The following is a 21,985-nucleotide window of genomic DNA, read 5'->3' as shown; positions in this document are numbered from 1 at the left end:
GTTGCCAGAGAGGAGATGGGTGAGGGGAATGGGTGAAATAGATAAAGGGGATTAAGAGGTACAAACCCCACGTTATAAAATACGTAAGTCACAGAGCAAGAAGTAAAGCACAGAGAATATGTCAGTAATATTGTAATAACACTGTATGGTGACAGATGGTGACTACACTCATCACGGTGAGCATTAAGTAATATACAGAATTGTCTAGTCAATATGTCATGTACTTAAAACTAGATAAATTGTATGTTAATTATACTTCAATTAAAAAAAGAAAGAAAAGCTATTCTCTTTTCCTGTCACAAAAAAATTAAAGTAGTAACAAATTTTTGTTTCACTTAAGAAATGTTCTTATTAGGGGGTCATATATCTTGAAGAAAAGTGAGGCATTCAGGAATATAAGAATGTTAAAACTTTACTAATGAAATTTTTACAGTAGAAATCATTAAGATCTCAAACTCTTACAAGGTTTATTTTTTTTTAAAGATTTTTATTTATTTATTTGAGAGAGAGAAAGCACACAAGCAGTGGGAGTGGCAGGCAGAGGGAGAAGGAGAAGCAGGCTTTCTGATGATCAGGGTGCTGGAAGCAGGACTCGATCCCTGAGCTGAAGGCAGATTCTTTTTTTTTTTTTTTTTTTAAGATTTTATTTATTTATTTGACAGAGAGATCAGAAGTAGGCAGAGAGCAGGAAGGGGCAGGGGGGAAGCAGGCTTCCTGCTGAGCAGAGAGCCCAATGCGGGGCTTGATCCCAGGATCCCAAGACCATGACCTGAGCCAAAGGCAGAGGCTTAACCCACTGAGCCACCCAGGTGCCCCTGAAGGCCGATTCTTACCCAACTGAGCCACCCAGGCACCCCTTACAAGGTTTTGTGTTTTTTTTTTAAAGATAACTTTGGTGATTGTTTTCTTACAGGAAAGGTTGAGCAGTAGTTAGAAACATTTAAAAAGAAGGACGCCTGGGTGGCTCAGTGGGTTAAAGCCTCTGCCTTCAGCTCAGGTCATGATTGATTTCAGGGTCCTGGCATCGAGCCCTGAGTCGGGCTCTCTGCTCAGCAGGGAGCCTGCTTCCCCTTCTCTCTCTGCCTGCCTCTCTGCCTATTTGGGATCTCTGTCTATCAAATAAATAAATAGAATCTTAAAAAAAACAAAAAGAAAAGAAAAAGAAACATTTAAAAAGGACTAATGGTAAAGGGCACCTGGGTAGCTCACTTGATTAAGTGTCTGACTTTGGCTCAGATAATGATCTTGGGGTCCTGGGATTGAGCCCCACTTCAGACTCCTCACTCAGTGGGGAGTTGGCTTGTCCCTCTGCCCCTCCCCCCACTGTTACTCTCACTCTCTCTCTCAAATGAATAAAATTTAAAACAAAACAAAACAAAAATGGACCAGAGTGCCTGGGTGGCTCAGTTCATGATCCCAGGGTCCTGGGATCAAGCCCCACATCTCCCGCTCCCCCTGCTTGTGTTCTCTGTCTCTCTGTCAAATAAGTAAATAAATATTTTTCAAATAAGTAAATAAATAAAAATTTATAAAAGGACTAATGGTAAAAGCAATTTTCTGAATGGTCCTAAAACAAAATTAGTAAAATATTACACTAATTTTTCTTCTATTGCTACACTTTAGAGAAAATAAATGTAAGGAGAAAAATGAACATTCATGTAAGTATCCATGGTCTGATTTCAGCATTGTCAGAATGCCTACCCCTGCATTAAAACTCAAGCATCAGTAACGGCAGCTTTAGCAGTTCAACATTGGATGTCCAGTCCTGATGCTTCATTTGGCTGTTCAGTTTGAAATATAACATTCCCTAAAATGAACCTGTCTCAAATCTACTTTTTTCAGCTCTATATACATGCACCTCCATCCTTTTAATATTTGATATTCATTTAAAAACATAATAAAGAGAATAAATACAATAAGTACATACCTGCTTTTATGCCAGAGTTCTGTCATCAGTTTGAGATAACTTTTGCAAATGGCTGGTTTCTTATCTGTTCGAGCTAGTCCTCCACAATGAAGAAAAAACTGTGTCAAAGGTGGACTAATTGAAAAAAAAAGGAAAGAAAAATGTTAAAGTGGAATCAAAGCTTAATACTGACTGACTTCCAAGCATTCAAGGAATAGGCAGCACATAGAGCCACATACCTAGAATTACTTTGCTTCCTTTTACAGCTTTGCATTCACTTCTTCATATTCATGTTCTACCCATTCAAATCAAATTTGACCCCACCATATCAGACTCCTCAATGGTGCCAGATCCAGTCAACACCTTTCATTTCGCTTTTAATAGCATTTATTTACAGATGACCTACCCTTCACTCTTCAGCAACTTGCTTCTCCTGAACAATGATGAATTTTTCTACTTTTCTTCTTTACCTCTGGCAACTCTTTTCCCTCTTAATTGTTCTTTTTGCTTTTACCAGATATATAAACATCAAGGTTCCTTAGCACTTGATATTATGACTTTTTCTGTCTTCCCTATATACTCTTCTCCTGGGGTGACTTTAAATTTTCATGCTCATGCCAGATAGTCAAATTTATGAAAGTCAAATGTCTCATCTAAACTCCAGATTTATATCAAATACCCATATTTAACATGATCAAAATTTAACTTTCAAATCAATCTAGTCTTCCTCTAAGCTTCTACATCTCAGTAAGTGGTACTACTATCTAACTGGTGGTTCAAGTTAGCAATTTAAAAGGCAACACTGTCTTTTATGAGCATGATTAGCTGGAGGGAACCTCTGTGAGTCTTTTCAAATAGTTACAGGAAACAGACTGGACAAAGGACCAAACCCTGACCCAGAACAAACTGGCTATCTTAAAAAGATATTCCATGCAAGTGGAAATGAAGAGCGATTACACAAAGCAGACTTTAATTCAAAGCTATAACAATATATAAAGAAGGGCATTATAAAATGATAAAGGGATCAATTCATCAAGAGGGTAACATTTGTAAATATTTATACACCCAACAGAGGGCGAGCTAAATATACAAAGCAAGTATTAACAAATCTAAAGGGAGAAATAGGGCCACCTGGGTGGCTCAGTGGGTTAAGCCTCTGCCTTCGGCCCAGGTCATGATCTCAGGGTCCTGGGATCGAGCCTCGCATAGGGCTCTCTGCTTGGCCAGGAGCCTGCTTCCCCCTCTCTCTCTCTGCCTGCCTCTCTGCCTACTTGTGATCTCTCTCTCTCTGCAAAATAAATAAATAAAATCTTAAAAAAAAAAAAGGGAGAAATAAATAGCAATATAGGAACAATAAAGGACTTCAATACCCATCTTTAATCATGGTTAGATCTTCCAGATAGAAAATCATGAAACAATGGACTTAAACTACATATTATTAGACCAGATGGACTTAACAGTGTCTGCCTTTGGCTCAGGTCATGATCTCAGGGTCCTGGGATCAAGTCTTACACTGGGCTCCCTGCTCAGCAGGAGGCTTGCTTCTCCCTCACCCACTCCCTCTGCTTGTGTTACCCCTCTCACTGTCTCTCTGTCAAATAAATAAATAAAAACTAAAAAAAATGAAAAAAGAGTGCTCGCTTCGGCAGCACATATACTAAAAAAAATGAAAAAAGAAAAGACAATCTGAATACTGTGACTTTTCCACCTATAGAAAGGAATAAAATATTTTCATAGCATCCCCTAACTAAAAATAATTTGAGAAATTAGTTCAAGCTCATGTTCTACATGTAAAAACAAGTAACTTGCTCAAAGACACACAACTACCCAGGGTCTAAGCAAGAACCAGAAGTCTCAGGAAACTACAGGCATGAATAGAGTAACCCCACTGGGAAAACAATGGATTATGTCCCAACCCGGATTCCTGCCTACTCTACCTTGAGGATTAACAAGAAAGAAAAAAATAACTTTTTCAAGACATTTACATAGTTGTTAATCCACATAATTTTCTAAATGGGATCATTTCAGAAAGTAAGATGGAAGGAGAGGAATGCATTGAGGATGGTGAGAAAAGTACAGCCAAGGATTTATGGGATCCTGTTGGCTAGGGAAATTGAACAGAATTATTATTCTTTCTTATATCACTATTAATGTATATTTCTTTCTTTTCTCCTCTAACTCATTTTTTTTTCTTTTTTTTTTTCCTTAAGCATACTACAGCAGCATGGTTTCCTCCCATCCAAGTACTAACCAGACCCAACCTGCTTAGTTTCCAAGATCAGATGAGATCAGGCACTTTCAGGATGGTAAACCCGTATACCAGCAGCATGGTCATCTGCTCAAAGAATGACTTCCTTTTTGTCTTCCGCAAAGAATGACTTTAAAAAAGTTATACAAATTAATTTAACTACTTACCAATTAGAAAGAGCCTGCAAAGCTGCATTCATATAACAAGTATTTCCAATATTTTTCAAACCTGTAAGACCTATTGAGAAAAATCATAAATTATGTTATCATTCAATAATGCAATGACTTAATTTTATAAATGTTTACTGAATATGTAACTATATATGGTACTTATCATGGTTCCCAATCTATGCTAAGAAAATACAAAATAGGGGCACCTGGTGGCTCAGTGGGTTAGAGCCTCTGCCTTCGGCTCAGGTCATGATCCCAGTGTCCTGGGATCGAGCCCCGCATTGGGCACTCTGCTCAGTGGGGAGCCTGCTTCCTCCTGTCTCTCTGCCTGCCTCTCTGCCTACTTGTGATCTCTCTGTCAAATAAATAAATAAAATCTTTAAAAAAGAAAATACAAAATAGAGGAGTGCCTGACCGGCTCAATCAGTGGAGTGTAAGACTCTTGATCTTGGGGTTATGAGTTTGAACCCCACAATTTTTCAAAAAAATTAAGAATTTAAAAAAAAATACATTATAAAAAAATATATTAATGGAAATACAAAATAACAACTTGAAGAACTCAGACTTCAGGTTTGTACAAGTGTTAATTTTCAAATAATTATTTAAATACACATTTAAAAAATTAAAATTCCCTTGTATCAGTTACAAAACACAAAATTTGTACTATATTATACAGATAGTTTATACTAAGAATTGTGGGCTTTGGTAAAGTGATGTTAGAGAAACCAAGCATCATTCAAAGTTGTCAGTCTGCTTTCCTTACAAATACAATAATACAAAACTAAATTTTTTTTGGTCATCAACATCAGTAGAATCCCTTTCACTTCTGGAATTTGAAATTTTCACATTACACAGTTTCTTAAAGAAATGAACAGTGCCATACAAAGGAGTGACAGGAGAATTATTTTACCTCTTGCCTTAAGTTCATCTTCTTCTTCCACTTCTATGTCCAAATCATCAAATACAGCAACCAGAGGAGTTTTTAATGTTGTATTGCTGGGTATTTTAAAATCCTTGATAAAAGAAAAGACAGCCAACTTGAAAAAATCTTTCATGTAAAAATTTTTTTTAATTTTATCTCATATACATCTACAGTCTAAAAGTTAAGAGATGTTACTTTAAAGCTATTAAGAACAAACTCTAGTATTACTAATCAGAATAAAATTTATACTTATATCAAAAAAAATTTACATTTGTAACTTGAAAGCAATAAGGATTTACGCTAGGTAAGAGCTTGTCACTCTATATTAAAATATGTACTTGAATTCAACAAAACCACTTGTGACTTTTCTGAATTTAAACACAATTAATTCAGTGAATTCCAATCCAATTTAGTGAGATCACATCATGGCTAAAAAAAATCTAAGTGGAATACCCTACACTGTCTTCTCAGACTTCTTTAACTTTTTACAGGAAAAAAATACTTAAGTTATTCTATTATAACACACCAACTTATCTGAAGACTTCTACAATCTCTCCTGATCACTTGCTACCTTACTTACTTTGCATCCTTTTGTTCATATGAAATAGTTCACTTGTTTTAAATAGTAATAAAATATTCCAGAATTAATTTTCAAGTATTGGCTTAACTCAAAGGTTACAACTGGTCATCTGCTAGCCCACACTAAAAAAAAAAAAAAAAAAAAAAGAGAGAGAGAGAGAGAGAGAGACAAAGCCTAACAAAAGAAAAACTTTGATCTAATATTTTAAAAATTGGGAGAGCTCACATAAAACTCAGATTATGCAAGTTCTCTTATAACAGATGATCAAACCACAGTGAATCCATACAGCAACACTCAGTTAAAGGAAGAAACTGAAGAGCAGCATGCACTTAGCATGTGCTCGGCTTCTCCAACTTATTATAGCCTTATTCCACCTCAACAATGCATGCATATGTACTTTTATACCCACCCACTTTATACATTCACTTTACTTTCCTGATATCTGTAGATACTGAACATTTGAGTTGGCCACATAGTCTCACTTAGTTATATTTAAGTACAGAGACTTAAAAAAATCACTTAAAATTTTACCTCCCAGAAAAAACTTGTACTAATGACATTTGAATGGTTTCCAATATTATTATTTTATAATTAATGTTCCAATGAATTGGATTCAAATAGCATAGAAATTTTATACTAAAAAAGTCTGTACAAATAACATTTTTTCTCCTGGGTAATTTCTTCAACAATGGGATCAGGAAGTTGCATGAAATTAAATTCATGCCTTTGATGTTTTATAAATATATCTCACTAGAGAATTATTTACAAGCCATCAGAAAAATATCAGTATATTTATTCAACCAGGTTCAACATTCATTAAGAGTATGAAATCGAAGGATGCCTGAATGGCACAGGAGGTTGAGCTACAGACTCTTGATTTCGGCTCAGTTTGTGATCTCATGGTCCTAAGATCGAGCGCCATGCTGGCCTCTACACTCAGCAGAGAATCTGCTTGGGATTCTCTCTCCCTCTGCCTCTGGCCCTCTGCTTGTTCTCTCTCTCTGAGATAAATAAATAAATCTTAAAAAGAAAAAAAGAGTATGCAGAAATGTCAACAGACAGGTGTTTTAACTTACTTTTCTTAAGTCAGGGATGATTATTTTATTAATGTGTTTTTATTTATATTTCATTTTTGTGAACTATCTGCACTTATTTTTTCAACCACCTTTGAGCACTACCCTTATAAATTGTTATTAGTTCCTTATGTGATTTCACTCTGTTACCACATTTTTGTTAATAATGCAAGAGTGTTCACACAAATTTACTTTCAGGGCACCTGGGTGGCTCAGTTGGTTAAGCAACTGCCTTCAGCTCTGGTCATGATCCCGGAGTACAGGAATCAAGTCCCACATCAGGTTCCCAGCTCCACCAGGAGTCTGCTTCTCCCTCTGACCTTCTCCTCTCTCATGTTCTCTCTCATTGTCTCTCTCTCAAATAAATAAATAAAATCTTTTAAAAAAAAATTTACTTTCAAGCTATCAAGGAATTTAAAAAAAACACATTTCTGAATGATAAATAAGTATCAGTGGGAAAAACAGTAATGGTAATGTGGTGATTTACCCACTAGAGCCATTCAAAAGTAAAACTAGAAATGCAGCAAGTTATACCTTGTCTAAAATCTAGTCATTTTAGTTATAGAATGTGTATGGCGAGCTACTTTATTAGCATAAATGCCTACTATCAAAATATGATAAAGATACAAAAGAAAAATAGAAGAGTCTGTATCAGGGCTCCTGGGTGGCTCAGTGGTTAAGCATCTGCCTTTGGCTCAGGCCATGATCCTGGGATTCCAGGATCCCGGGATCCTGGGATCAAGCCCAGCGTCGTGCTCTCCGCTCAGCGGGAAGCCTGCTTCTCCCTCCCCACTCCCCCTGCTTGTGTTCCCTCTCTTGTTGTGTCTCTGTAATAAATAAATAAATAAATAAATAAATAAATAAAATCTAAAAAATAAAAAAAAAAAAAGAGTTGGTATCAAGGAAGAAAAGAATACAAATACAATGTGATTTTTATGACACATGAGGAAAAATCTCACTAATGTGTTAATTAAACCATAGAGAGCAAATGGGTAAAATAAGTTAAAAGCCACTGTTCTAATTTTTTCACTTCCTTTTTCCTCTTTTTATAGGACTGAAAATTCTCAAAATAAAGTGACCAATCTTTGCAAGCCCACACATATTTTGGAAACAAAGGTCAATGCTAAGCTTTAAGATATCCTATCTGGTTTTTGATAAATTAGTAAAATGTTCCTAGTAATATAAATGGGGGTAGAGAAGGGACAGAAATGAAAAAAAGGGAGCTGAATTAGTATTTCTAATTCCCTATCAAAGGCCTGCCCTCTCTCCTAGAACCAAATTGCTAGAAAAAGATATACTTTTTTAGAAAAAAGTATATACTTTTTTATAGAAAAAGATATACTTTTTTAGAAAAAAAGATATACTTTTTTATAGAAAAAGATATACCTTTTTAGAAAAAAAGGATATACTTTTTTATAGAAAAAGATATACTTTTTTAACCATTTTTTTTTAAGTTTTAAAACACAACAGGTGCTTTTCCATCTTCAGACAGGTGCGCTTCGATCTTACCATAACCTATTACTCTACAAAAGAACAAAGGCTAGCCTTAGTGTTTCAGTCAAGAAAAAAATGCACATTACATAAATTTTTCAAGTACAAATTAGGTACAGTTGTTTTAAATTTCAACTACAAGACAAATTCTGAAATTACTATCTGAAAATGTATGATACTTTAGTTAAATAAAGTTAGATTATTACCTGGACATTGTTTTCTTGTGTTTGCTGAAGTGGTCTTACATGAGGCAAAGAAGGCTGAGTTCCTAATTTCCTATCCAAAAATACTTCTTTGCTGCAAGCATAACACCATACTCGAAGAGTGGTAAGGTTCACAGTTAGATAATGCTTTGTCTCCTACATAATTTCACAGGAGGGGAGAAGAGGAAACAAAATTAGATAGAGCTGAAAACATTTCAAAAGGTCACATAAAGGGGCACCTAACTGGCTCAGTTGAAAGCATGGGACTCTTATCTCAGTGTCATGAGTTCAACCCCCACACTGGGTGTAGAGATTACTAAAAAAAAAATAAATAAACGTAGGGGCGCCTGGGTGGCTTAACGGGTTAAAGCCTCTGTCTTCAGCTCAGGTCATGATCTCAGGGTCCTGGGATCGAGCCCCACGTCAGACTCTCTGCTCGTCAGGGAGCCTGCTTCCCTTCCTCTCTCTCTGCCTGCCTCTCTGCCTACTTGTCAAATGAATAAATAAAATCTTTAAAAATAATAATAATAATAATAAACTTTTAAAAAATCATATAAGGGGGCGCCTGGTTGGCTCAGTCAGTTAAGCATCCAACTCTTGGTTTTGGCTCAGGTCATGATCTCGGGCTCATAAGACTTAGCACTGCATCCAGCTCTGTATTCAGTGGAGTCTTCTCTCCCTCTGCCACTCCCCTCATTCGCTTGTGCTCTCTCTCTAATAAACAAATAAATCTTTTTAAAAATCACAAGATAAACTGCTGGCCTTTGATGAATAACAATATACTCAAAAGAGTTAAAATTGGAACACCAAAAACACATTCTTACGGTAAATTGCTCAAGTACAGTGAAAAGTAACCCTACTCTAGAAATTATTCTATTGTCATTTTTTACCACTGTTCAACATGAAGACAAACACAAGAGTAAGACTCTGCTTTACAGTTAGCAAATAAGTGTATATAAGAAAATAATTGACAAATTATTATAATTTATATAATATATAAGATTTATATATATATAAATATTTATATAAACATATATATTTTATATATATCATACATATATTTTGTATATATATAATAATACATAAGAAAATAATTGACAAAAGCACAGTAACTATTCTAGAATATCAGAGTGGCAAACCAATGAGCCCAATGACATGAGTCAAAGCAAAAAACAGCTCAAGCAATAGTGAACTTGTGATCTTGCATATATAAATCTCCGGCCTTTGTATGTATAATGATGCCTGAGCGCCTTGGGATATTCAGGCTTAATGAATTCTCTTGAAGAACTCTGACTGAGAATAACTGACATGACAGAAATGTCAATGTGAAAAAGCCAGTTCATTCTCAAGAAACTCGCAGTCTAGAATGGGAGTTCTACCTAATACTAAAAAGAGGCATGCCAGAATTACAGACAAGCACCAAACCCCAGGATGAAGTAGAAAGGGAACTCTAGTTAAGACGATGTGCAGGAGAAGGTAGTAAGAGTTGAGACCCGAAGTTAGCCAGGCCCCATCACAAGCAGAGGCATCCACTCCTAACTTCAATCTTCACATCTCCTAAAATTCCAACTATCATCTTCACGAATCAGGAGGCATACTTCTCAAATCATTACTCTCTTAATTACAACCCCAATCTAATACTGATCTTAGCAATTCCCCTCCCCACCTTTTAAAAAGTATAAGCTAAGATTTAACACCTCTATATGAAAAAGGGCAAAATTTTGAACTAAAACTTGAAATAATGTTGTATTTGCTTTCCCTTTCCTTAAGGTTCTCCTTAAAAAAATATCCTACATGAAAATTTTCTGTACACTGGGTGATATATGCAATTGTTGAATCACTGTATTGTACACCAAAACCTAATACAACACTGTACTTTAACTAACCGGAATTAAAAACTTAAAAAGCAAGCAAGCAAAGAAATAAATAGATAGGAAAAAAACTTCTATATCATACCTGAGAATGTATGGTGCTGTGATCTACTTGGGATTCACCACAACCAACATATGAACATCTATTCTATAAATAATTATACAAAAAGAAAAATAAAGCATTTTATAACATGTATAAATGTATAATAACACTGCAGTTACAATTAAGTTTTGATTACAGGTTTTAACTTCACGACTAAGTGACTACACAGTCAGTTATTTTAACCAAAAGGTACTGGGAAGAGAAGAATAAAATGAGAATATTTCTAAGCTAAAAGCTATGTCAACTCTGATAAAGGCAAGCACAAAATATTTTAATAATTTACTAAAACTCTGCAAAAGCACCACAAGTTAAAAACCCAAAGTTTACAGTTTAATTTTTATTATTATCAGTAATGCTCTTTTTAAAGTATATTCATTTATGAAATCCTTTAAGTGTCAAAAAATCTTATTTACCTTATTCAGATATAAATTTTTATAATACTAAACTTTTGGAAAGAAACATACATACCTCCAGGCATGCCCAAAGATTTGGTCCTCTGACTTTACAATCCTGACAAGTACCCTATGAAACAAAAATCACATAGACAACATTATCATTATATTGACACAGTCAAATACATACAATTGAGTAGTAATATTATAGAAAAAAATTAGAGCTCATGAAACAGAGTATTGTAGTAATTTACTTAGAAAATACATATTTGGGAGAAAAATCAATCTAATTTTGTAAGGAAGGAAAAAACCCTGTAACTTACATGAGATTTTTGTATTAAGTCTTCTTTTGTTATTTCACCAACTGAATCCAAATGCAGACAATGGTTTCGAAAAACTGCCATTTTGTTAGAAATTTTTTCCTGTCTCCCAAGTATTTCCAAATGACGTAATACCTACAGGACAAATAGCCAAAAAATATTAATTAAAAAATGCTAATATATTTAAAATGATTAAAATAAAGGACAGGGTGCCAGGGTGGCTCAGTTGGTTAAGGTCTGCCTTTAGCTCAGGTCATGCTCTTGGAATCCTGGGATCAAGCCCTGCATCGGGCTCCCTCAGTGGGAAGTCTGCTTTCCCTCTCTTTCTGCCTCTCCCCCCAACTTTTGTGCATGCATGGACACATGTGCTAATAAATAAAATCTTAAAGAAAAATAAAAATAAACAAAGGCTAAAATAATAAGCACATGTGTTTACAAGTCTACCCTAGAATATATTTTTCAAATATACTTAGATTACTTTCATAATTTAACTGCACACTGACAATTTCTCTACAAAATTAACATTTTTTAAAAAGATTTTATTTATTTATTTGACACAGAGAGAGAGATCACAAGTAGGCAGACATGCAGGCAGAGAGAGAGAGGGGGAAGCAGGCTCCCTGCTGAGCAGAGAGCCCAATGCGGGGCTTGATCCCAGGACCCTGGGATCATGACCTGAGCCGAAGGCAGAGGCTTTAACCCACTGAGCCACCCAGGCACCCCAAAATTAACATTTTATTAAAACTGATACCTATGTGTCAATATAAATTTGTTTCTGCATTACTTTTGCTACTTTTTCCTTTCTCTCTCCCATTTCACATTTTAGAATATAAATAAAAGGGGAAAAGTTTGAGTTATTCAATTTAAGTACTCTTAACCTTTTTATTTTTTTTTTAAGATTAACCCAGAGGCTATAACAGGAATTAAAGGGAAAGAATAGTCAAATGGAAACATTTGTTTTCATACTAGCAGCAGCCCCTAGTGATGATATAAATGAAACTATCTGGTATGTTAGGAATATACCAAGATGGTCACAGATCAGAATTTCTCAACATTGCACCACTAACATTTCCAGCCAGATCTTTGTTGTGGGAGTTTGTACTGTGCATTGTAAGGTAGTTAGCAACATTCTTTTTTTTTTTTTTTAATTAAAAAAATTTTTTTAAAGATTTTATCCATTTATTTGACAAAGATCACAAGTAGGCAGAGAGGCAGGCAGAGAGAGAGGAGGAAGCAGGCTCCCTGCTGAGCAGAGAGCCCGATGCGGGGCTCTATCCCAGGACCCCGGGATCATGACCCGAGCCGAAGGCAGAGGCCTTAACCGACTAAGCCACCCAGGTGCCCAGTTAGCAACATTCTTGCCTCTACCTTTAGATGCCAGAACACCCTCACCATTCTGAGCTTTAGCAACTACAGTATAAAATTATGTCCTTAAAGGGACAAAATCGTCCCACGGTAAAAACCACATTATCACAAGATCCTTTCAACAACCCTGAGGTAGAGTACCATTATGATCTTCATTTCACATACGGCTAAGAGAAGTAAATCTGACTGACTTCCCATTGTCAGCATTTGGCAGACCAAGGATTTCAATCCACCTATGTATCTTATGGGTAGAAGGAAGACTCTGAAGTCAAATAGAATTGAAGATACCAATAAGAGCAGAATGGCATAACTAACTTATGGGGCATTTGAAGGATTAAATGAGGTAGTACATGTCAAGTGTATACATACACACACAGTACTATACATACACAAGGACATAAAATTTCATTAGGCACTCTGCAGCATCTCATTTTTCCTTTTTTTTATATGACCAGTAAGGTCTCATACCTGTCTTCCCCATAAGACCATAAGTTTAAGACTCAGTTTCCCATAGCAATTACAATTTTCCTAATATTCTTCAGGAATTTCCTCAATTCCATTAAACTAAACAGAAGGCAAAAAGTTACCAATACACTTAACGTCCTCCAAGATATCACAATATTACAAATATAACTGAGAAAAAGACCACTAGGAATACTACAATGTCACTAAATTTTATCTATCTCCACTATAAATCTAATGAATCATAGAGCTAACTGACATACAGCATTCAATGCTTAGAAATCTTCTGATTGGTTCAAGTAAAGCAAGTGATTTCCAAGTAAAAGTCTCAAGTTTAAAATTCTGTACTTCTAGATCTTCTTTGTACATTCTTAATAATAAGGCTTTCCATGCCTTTGGTTTATCTTTGGGGTTTCAGAACACTATTTGGGAAAAAATAAGAACTTACTAGGAAAGAATAAACACTTACAAATGCTAAAATATTACCACATTACTAAACACATTAAACAAAAAGTTTCAATGAAATAAAAATAGCCCAAAATTATCTTGCAACCTACAAAATGCAAAGGAAATCACCCTGGGGGTTAATAGTGAATAAACAGTTACTTCTAAACATTATATTATTACATAAAATTAGGGATGCCTAGATGGCTCAGTCAGTTAAGCATCTGACTCTTGATTTCCACTTAAGTCATGATCTCAGGATCATGAGATCGAGCCCTGCATCAGGCTCCACACTCAGCAGAAAGTTTGCTAGAGATTCTTTCCCTCTGCGCCCCCCCATGCTTATGTGTGAGTACATGCACTTTCTTTCTAAAATAAGAAGTCATTAAACATTACATTATTACATAAGATTAAACAGCCATGCTCCAGACTTTCAGATGCATGAAGCTAAACTTAAAATAACTGTTAATATTTTCCATTTCTTACTTATGTTTTAGGACGTCTGGTAATCTTCCCCACCTCTCACTTCCTTTTGTGCTTAGATATTTCTTTCCTCTCAACCAATTATCTCTACAGGAACATTTGTTTTCATACTAGCAGCATACTAGTAACAGGAAACAGATTTACACTCTCACCTTAATAAACTAAAAAGCCAGACAAAGTATATAAAACAATGGTTATCAAGCATCAGACAATAGGCAACATGGCAACTACCCCACCTTACTGCCTTGAAAGAACTTCTAGGCCATAGTGTGTGTGTGTATATATATATATATATATATATATATATATATATATATATATGAGAAAACCCAGAGTCCAGCAATCTCCTTGAGTTGAAGGGACAGAACTGAAAATGCAGAAAGGCCAAGGGGGCTAGATTCATAAGGCAGAGTAACAGAGAAGAAACAACTAAATAAACTCAAGAGATTTGTAGAGGGCTACTGTTAGGTTTTCAGCTGAGAACTGATAAGCATGCATGTACATGTGATTAAACTACCCTAAGCAAGGGAAAGTACTGGAAAGGAATAGGTAGAACAATCCTCACAGCCAACACAGATCTGTCTGTGCCCCCACCCAACAGTAACAGTTTAAAGCCTTCATAATATAGAAGGAATAAAGTACTCAGAGGGTATTTCCTCAGTAATAGGAAATAAAGTACCCATAGACTAAAACTACTTTTGTTCTGCCTTTTAAAAGCTCAAAACAGTATTACAGTGCCAAACTACTCCCAAGATACTTAACCGTGTCCCAGAACAAACCTAAGGACATTTAAAGAAATAAAAAAAACAAAACAAAACAGCATCAGACAATACAGTAATAATGGCTATGCCTGGCATCCAATCAAAAATTACAAGACAAGAGGGCCACCTGGGTGGCTCAGTGGATTAAAGCCTCTGCCTTCAGCTCAGGTCATGATCCCAGGGTCCCGGGATTGAACCCCGAATTGGGCTCTCTGCTTGGCAGGGAGCCTGCTTCCCCCTCTCTCTGCCTGCCTCTCTGACTACTTGTGATCTCTCTCTGTCAAATAAATAAATAAAATCTTAAAAAAAAATTGTAAGACAGGAATGCAAGCTGGTACAGCCACTCTGGAAAACAGTATGGCATTTCCTTAAAAAGTTGAAAATAGAGCTACCCTATGACCCAGCAATTGCAATACTGGATATTCACCCCACAGATACAAATGTAGTGATCCAAAGGGGCACCTACACCCCAATGCTTACAGCAGCAATGTCCATAATAGTCAAACTATGGCAAAAGCCCAGATCTCCAACAGATGAATGGATAAAGAAGATGTGGTATAAAAAACAAAACAAAACAAAACAGAAAACAAACAAAAAAAGAAGATGCAGTATATATATATATAATTGAAGACTATTCAGCAATTAATAAAATGAAATCTTGCCATCTGCCCTGACATGGATGGAACTAGAGTATTATGCTAACCAAAATAAGTCCATCAAAGAAAGACAATTATCATATAATCTCACTGATATATGGAATTTGAGAAACGAGGCAAAGGATCATAGGGGAAGAGAGGAAAAAGTAAAACAAGATGAAATCAGAGAGGGAGACAAACCAGAAGAGACTCTAATAATCATAGGAAATAAACTGAGGGTTTATTTCCCTCCAGGGAGGGGAGTGGGGGGTTGGGGCAACTTGGTAATGAACATTAAGGAGGGCATGTGATATACTGAGCACTGGGTATTACATAAGACTTATGGATCACTGAACTCTACCTCTGAAACCGATAATACATTACATGTTAATTAACTGAATTTAATTTAAAAAAAAACACTAAAAAAAAGTATTGAGAAATAATTTTGTCCAGCATGACTGCACATCTCCTGTTCGTCTGCCCTTGTTTTCAAGGCACCCATCTGATGTCTTAAGCCCACTCTCTTGAAATGCCCCTGTGCTATGAAGATGTCCATGGGGCAGTAACCGTATTTATGTTGCTCTGTATCGTATTTTGTCATCATTCAGTTATAAAATCTTTTATAATTCAAAAAAGTTACAAGATAAATGAAGAAAAATCAGATCCTCAGCAAGGAAAAAAAAGAGATCCAGAAATAACACAGATGACAGGATAAAGGATACACTTTATTTATTATTCATTCATTCATTCATTCAGTAGGCCCCAGGTCCAGCTGGAGCCCAATACATGGCTTGAGCTCATGGTGTGAGATCAAGCCCTAAGCTGAGATCAAGAGTCAGATACTCTACCAACTGAGCCACCCAGGTGCCCCAAGGATGCACATTTTCAAGAGAAACTACACTACAAACTGCAATATAGAAAAAGACTGAGAAAATTAAATGAGAGTATCACTCGGCTGGGTGCAAAAGTATAAATCTGATGAATACTAAAATCGTACAAATTAAAGCAACACAACGAACTCAAAGCACAAGACACATGAAAATTACACCATTGCACATCAAAAACAAATCACTTAAGGGGGACTGTGCAGGCTACTGGCTTCCCCACCATACCCTCCCTGGGGCTGCCTGACAGACTAGGTATGGCTAGAAACAAAGAAGTTGGTTAAAACCAGTAATAAAAACACTATCTTCAAAGTAGCCAAGAAAGGCCAATAACGTAAGCTAGGAACAAAGCAAGCCAGAAGATAGAGGAGAAATGTGCACAGTATTGAAAGATCACTGTCAAATCACTACTCCATACCTAGGAAAACAGCTTTCTAAATAAAGGCAAAATAAGGACCTCTTATAAAAATGCTGAAAGTGGGATGCCTGGATGGCTTAGTCATCCTTGTCATGCCTTGGGCTCAGGTCATGATCCCAGGATCCTGGGATTGAGCCTGCCTCAGGCTTCCTGCTCAGTGGGGAGTCTGCTTATCCTTCTCCCTCCGCAGCACCCCCTCATGTTCTCTCCAGCATGCTCTGCTCATTCTCTCTCTCAAATAAAAAATCTCTGAAAAAAATAAAACAAAATAAAAATGCTGAAAGAATTTATTACCAGCATATCTGCACTACAAAACCTACATATGTGCTTCAAAATCTTTTCATGCTCAAAATCAAATATAGAAATAGAGACCTATATGGCCTTTTTTGGCCAAAAATACAGATATCCCTCTCTCTCAGCTTTTTCTTGGATACACATATGTCACGATGCATGCAATGCATAAATTATTCAATTAATTCTTCTACAGATGAATATTGTCTTTGTTTCCATATTCTGCCATTAAAAATAACCATATGATCTTGGGATTCTTGGCTGGTTCAGTCAACAGTGTGTGAGACTCTTGAACCTGAGATTCTGAGTTTAAGCCCTACATTACGCATAAAGATTACTTAAAAAAACAAAAGTGTTTAAAAAACCACACACATAATCTTAATATGGGCCAGTTTGTAAAAACAGATTTCGCAAGATCCCATTTCAAAAATTATACAACTCACATCTCCACTAATAAGGGAATATACCATTTTCTGCACAGCAACACCATTTCCTGTACTAGCAAAAACAAAACAAAAAGTTTTTTTACTTTTACCATTTAAGAGGCACATTGTTAGAATTCACTAGTACTGGGGCGCCTGGATGGCTCAGTGGGTTTAAGCCTCTGCCTTCAGCTCAGGTCTTGATCTCAGGGTCCTGGGATCGGGCTCTCAGCTCAGCAGGTAGCCTACTTCCTTTCCTCTCTATCTGCCTGCCTCTCTGCCTGCTTGTGATCTCTGTCTGTCAAATAAATAAATAAAATATTTTTTTAAAAAAAGAATTCACTAGTACTTTTATTTGTATTACTTGACAACCAGTGAGTTTGAGTGCCTTTTCCTAAGTTTTATGGACTCCTAGATTTGCTCTTTTATTAACTGCTTCTTTGACCTTTGTCTTTTTTTTTTTTTTTTTTTTTTTTACTACTGGGTCCATAATCTCTTCTTGTAAAATTAATCCTATCTTCTGGATTCAAATAGAATTTCTACACTGCAAGTATTTTTTCAAACGACTTGTTTCTTAAGTTCTTAATTTTGATGAAATATAAACAGATTTATCATCTTAGAGCCATTTCTAAGTGTACAGTTGAGCAACACTACACAACATTCACACTGTTGTACAACCAACATTGTACAACTTTCACATTGTTGTAAACCAATATCCAGAACTCTTTCCAACTTGCAAAACTGAAACTCCACAGTCATTAAATAGGAGCTCTCCATTCAACCTTCCATCAGCCCTCGGCAACCACCATTCTACTTTTCTCTATGATTGACTAGTCTGGGGGTCCAAAGACGTTTTCAGTGGAATTATACAGTATGTCTTTGTGATGACATTATTTCACTTAGCCTAATGTCCTAAAGATTCATCCATTTTGTAAGCATATCAGAATTTCCTTTCTTTTCCAGGCTGAGTAACATTCAGTGGTGTGTGTATATACCACATTTTGTTAATTCATTCACCCATCATTGGACTTTGGGTTGCTTCCAACTTTTGGCTATTGTGAATAATGTTACCACGAACACAGTTGTACAACTATCTCTTCAAGTCCTTGCTTTTACTTCTTTTGGGTAGATATCCAGAAGTGAAATTCCTGGAGGGGGGTGCCTGGCTGACTCAGTTGGTAGAGCACGCAACTCTTATCTTAAGGTTCTGACTTTCAGTCCCACATTGGATGGGAGATTACTTAAATAAATAAACTTTAAAAAAAAATTGCTGAAGTGGCTCAGATGGTTGGGCATCTGCCTCCAGCTCAGGGCATGATCTCAGGGTCCTGGGATCGAGCCCCGAGTCAGGCTCCCTGCCCAACGGGAAGCCTGCTTTCCCTCCCCCACTCCTCTGCTTGTGTTCCTGCTCTTGCTTTCTGCCAAATAAATAAAATCTTTCAAAAAAAAAAATCACTGGATCATATGGTAATTCTGTTTTTAACTTTTTGAGGAATCACCATACTACATGTATACATATATACCAGCAGCCATAGTGGCTATACTACTTTACATTCCCAGTCCATTGGAACCTATCGGAAGCCTTTGGAAGCCATTGGAACAAGGGTTCCAATTTCTCCACATCCTCACCAACCCTTACTTTTCTGTTTGTTTGTTTTTTTCTTGTTTTTTGATAGTAGCTATCCGAATAGGTGTGAGGTGATCTCACTGTGGTTTTGATTTGCATTTCCCTAATGATTAGTAATGATAACTTTTCATGTATTCATTAGCCATTTATTTATATATATATATATATTTATATATATATATATTTATATTTATATATATATATTTATTTATATACCTTCTTTGGAGAAAGGTCTAGTCAATGCCTTTCTGCTTTTAATTGGATTGTTCATTTCTTTTTATTGTTGAGTTTAGGAATCCTTTACATATTCTGGGTATTTAAGTCCTTATCAGACATATGACTTGTAGTATATTTTCACACATTCCACAGAAAGTTGCCTTTTTTTTTTTTTTTTAAGATTTTATTTATTTATTTGACAGACAGAGATCACGAGCAGGCAGAGAGGCAGACGGGGGTGGCTGAGCAGAGAGCCTGATGCGGGGCTCAATCCCAGGACCCTGGGATCACAACCTGAGCCGAAGGCAGAGGCTTTAACCCCCTGAGCCACCCAGGTGCCCCTATAGGTTGCCTTTTTCACTCTCTTGACTGTGCCCTCTGAGGCACCGCTTTTAATATGATATAGTCAAATTTATCTATTTACCTTTGTTGCTACGCTTTTGGGGTCATATCCAAGGAATCACTGCCAAATCCAATGTCACAAATGTTTTCTTCTAAGAGTTTTAGTTCTTATGCTTAGGTCTTTCATGCATTCAAGTCAATTTTTCTATGTGGTGTAAGGTAAACATCCAACTTCGTATGTTTGCATATGGGTATACAATTTGCCCAATTCCCTTTGTTCAAAAGACTTTCCCCTCACTTTAAACAGTCTTGGCACTCTTGTCAAAAAACATTTGACAATCTATATGAAGGTTATTTATGGACTCTATGCTAGTCCACTACCTTATGTCTGTCTTAGTAACAATACTATTAACTTTCTTACAGTAACCTTTATCATTAAAGGGTTTAATGTTTTTTAAGATTTTATTTATTTATTTCACACAGAGAGAGAGATCATAAGTAGGCAGAGAGAAAGGCAAAGAGAGAGGGGGAAGCAGGCTCCCCACTGAGCAGAGAGCCCAATGCAGGGGTGGATCCCAGGACCCAGAGATCACGACCTGAGCCAAAGGCAGAGGCTCAACCCACTGAGCCACCCAGGCGCCCCAAAGGGTTTAATTTTTATAAAATCAAACATGTCTCCTTTAACAACTTGAGTTTCTAATCTTAAAATTTCTTAGTCTATATAGCTAAAACTGTAGAATAACCTTAAATATTTTTTTAAAAGATTTTATTTATTTGACAGAGAGATCACAAGTAGGCAGAGAGGTAGGCAGAGAGAGAAGGTGAAGCAGGCTCCCTGCTGATCAGACAGCCCAATGCGGGGCTCAATCCTAGGACCCTGGGATCATGACCTGAGCCTAAGGCAGAGGCTTTAACCCACTGAGCCACCCAGGTGCCCCTAAACAAGGCTTTAATCCACCTGGGGTTTATCTTAAGACAGGAACCCAAATTTACTTTCTTCCTGATGGGCAGACAGTTGTACCAGCACCACTTACTATACAATCTACCAATTACCCATGAATTGTAATACTATCTTTACCTTTATTACACTTGCACATATTTCTGACTCCTTCATTTTGTTTCACTAATCTACTTATGCCAATACCATATTTAATCTGAGTATAGACAATGTAGAGTATTTTGGTAACTGTAAGACATTCCTCCTTCACTACTCCTTTTCAGTTTCCTTGGCTATTCTCTGAATATAGTGGAAAACATGATAGTTTTACCTCTTGTTTTCCAATATTAATACTAATTATTTAACGTTACAGTTTTACTGCATTTACTAGAATCTCTAAGGCAATGTGTAAAAAAAAAAGTGATTTTGAGCATTCATTTCTGGGTCCTTATTTTAATGGTTTAGCCATTTAGGATATTTGCTATAATTTCCTCCTATTCTTAATTTACTTTGATTTTTTTCTAAGCCCAACCTGGGGCTTGAATTCACAACCCCAAGATCAAGAGTCATATGTTCTACTGAATAAGCCAGCAAGGCGCACACCTAAATAGAAATGGTCTTTTTTTTTTTTTTTCAAGATTTTCATTTATTTATTTATTTGAGAGAGACAGAGAATGAGTGAAAGACAGGAGCAGGGGAAAGGTCAGACAGAGAGGGAATAGAAGACTCCCCACTGAGCAGGGAGCCCAACATGGGGCTCAATCCTGGGACTCCGGAATCATGACCCGAGCCGAAGGCAGATGCCCAATTGACTGTGCCACCCAGGCACACCAGAAGTGGTCTTAATGAACTTTACTAAATGTCTTCTCAGCAGCTGATGATTTACTATACTCCTTACTTCATCCATTGATATAACCTATTAACAGATTTGATACGAACGATCCTTGCATTGGTATACCCCTATGGGTCAAAATGTACTATTAGTCTGTTGCTTCATATTTAGATTCTATTGGCTAATATTGTATTCAGAAATTCTGCAAGTGCAATTGAGCTTTTTGGATAACATTTTTATCAGGGATAAAAGTATGTGTGCTTCACAGAATGCATTCAGTAGCTTTGCATCTTCTATACCATAGAAAAGGTTTTATTATTTATCACTGTTGTATGTTCTTTACAAATTAAATGAAACTCAGTTGTGAAATTATCTGCTATGGTGCATCTTTGGAGGATATACCTTCAATCATCTTTTGACACTTTAGTGGGAATGGGTCAATTCAAGTTTTTCACTTCTTGGATCAAATTTACTAACTTATATTTTGCTATTAAATCATGCATGCCCTCTCAATTTTCAACCTGACATCATAGCGTGCATGTAATATTGTCAAAATCTGCATAACATGGGACACCTGGGTGGCTCAA

At 36.3% G+C, this 21,985-nt stretch overlaps 1 protein-coding gene across 2 annotated transcripts in view; it reads right to left on the bottom strand.

Annotated features, from left to right (window-relative positions):
• The window catches only part of USP33 (ubiquitin specific peptidase 33), a 57,150-nt gene that overhangs the window by 27,726 nt on the left and 7,439 nt on the right, over positions 1-21,985 (bottom strand). For both annotated transcript variants that reach the window (XM_080802519.1, XM_080802520.1), the window contains exons 2-8: positions 11,283-11,414; positions 11,036-11,089; positions 10,550-10,612; positions 8,597-8,749; positions 5,235-5,337; positions 4,322-4,391; positions 1,928-2,041 (exon numbers count right to left, since the gene is read on the bottom strand). In XM_080802519.1, coding sequence (XP_080658645.1) covers positions 1,928-2,041; positions 4,322-4,391; positions 5,235-5,337; positions 8,597-8,749; positions 10,550-10,612; positions 11,036-11,089; positions 11,283-11,363 — 638 coding nt within the window. In that variant the 5' untranslated portion in view covers positions 11,364-11,414. The remainder of the gene's footprint in view (positions 1-1,927; positions 2,042-4,321; positions 4,392-5,234; positions 5,338-8,596; positions 8,750-10,549; positions 10,613-11,035; positions 11,090-11,282; positions 11,415-21,985) is intronic.

The sequence above is a fragment of the Martes martes genome (genome assembly GCF_963455335.1).
Source record: "Martes martes genome assembly, chromosome: 4".
Lineage (NCBI taxonomy): Eukaryota > Metazoa > Chordata > Mammalia > Carnivora > Mustelidae > Martes > Martes martes.
Note: the sequence above shows the minus strand (reverse complement) of the source record. Positions and strands in the feature narration are given on the sequence as shown.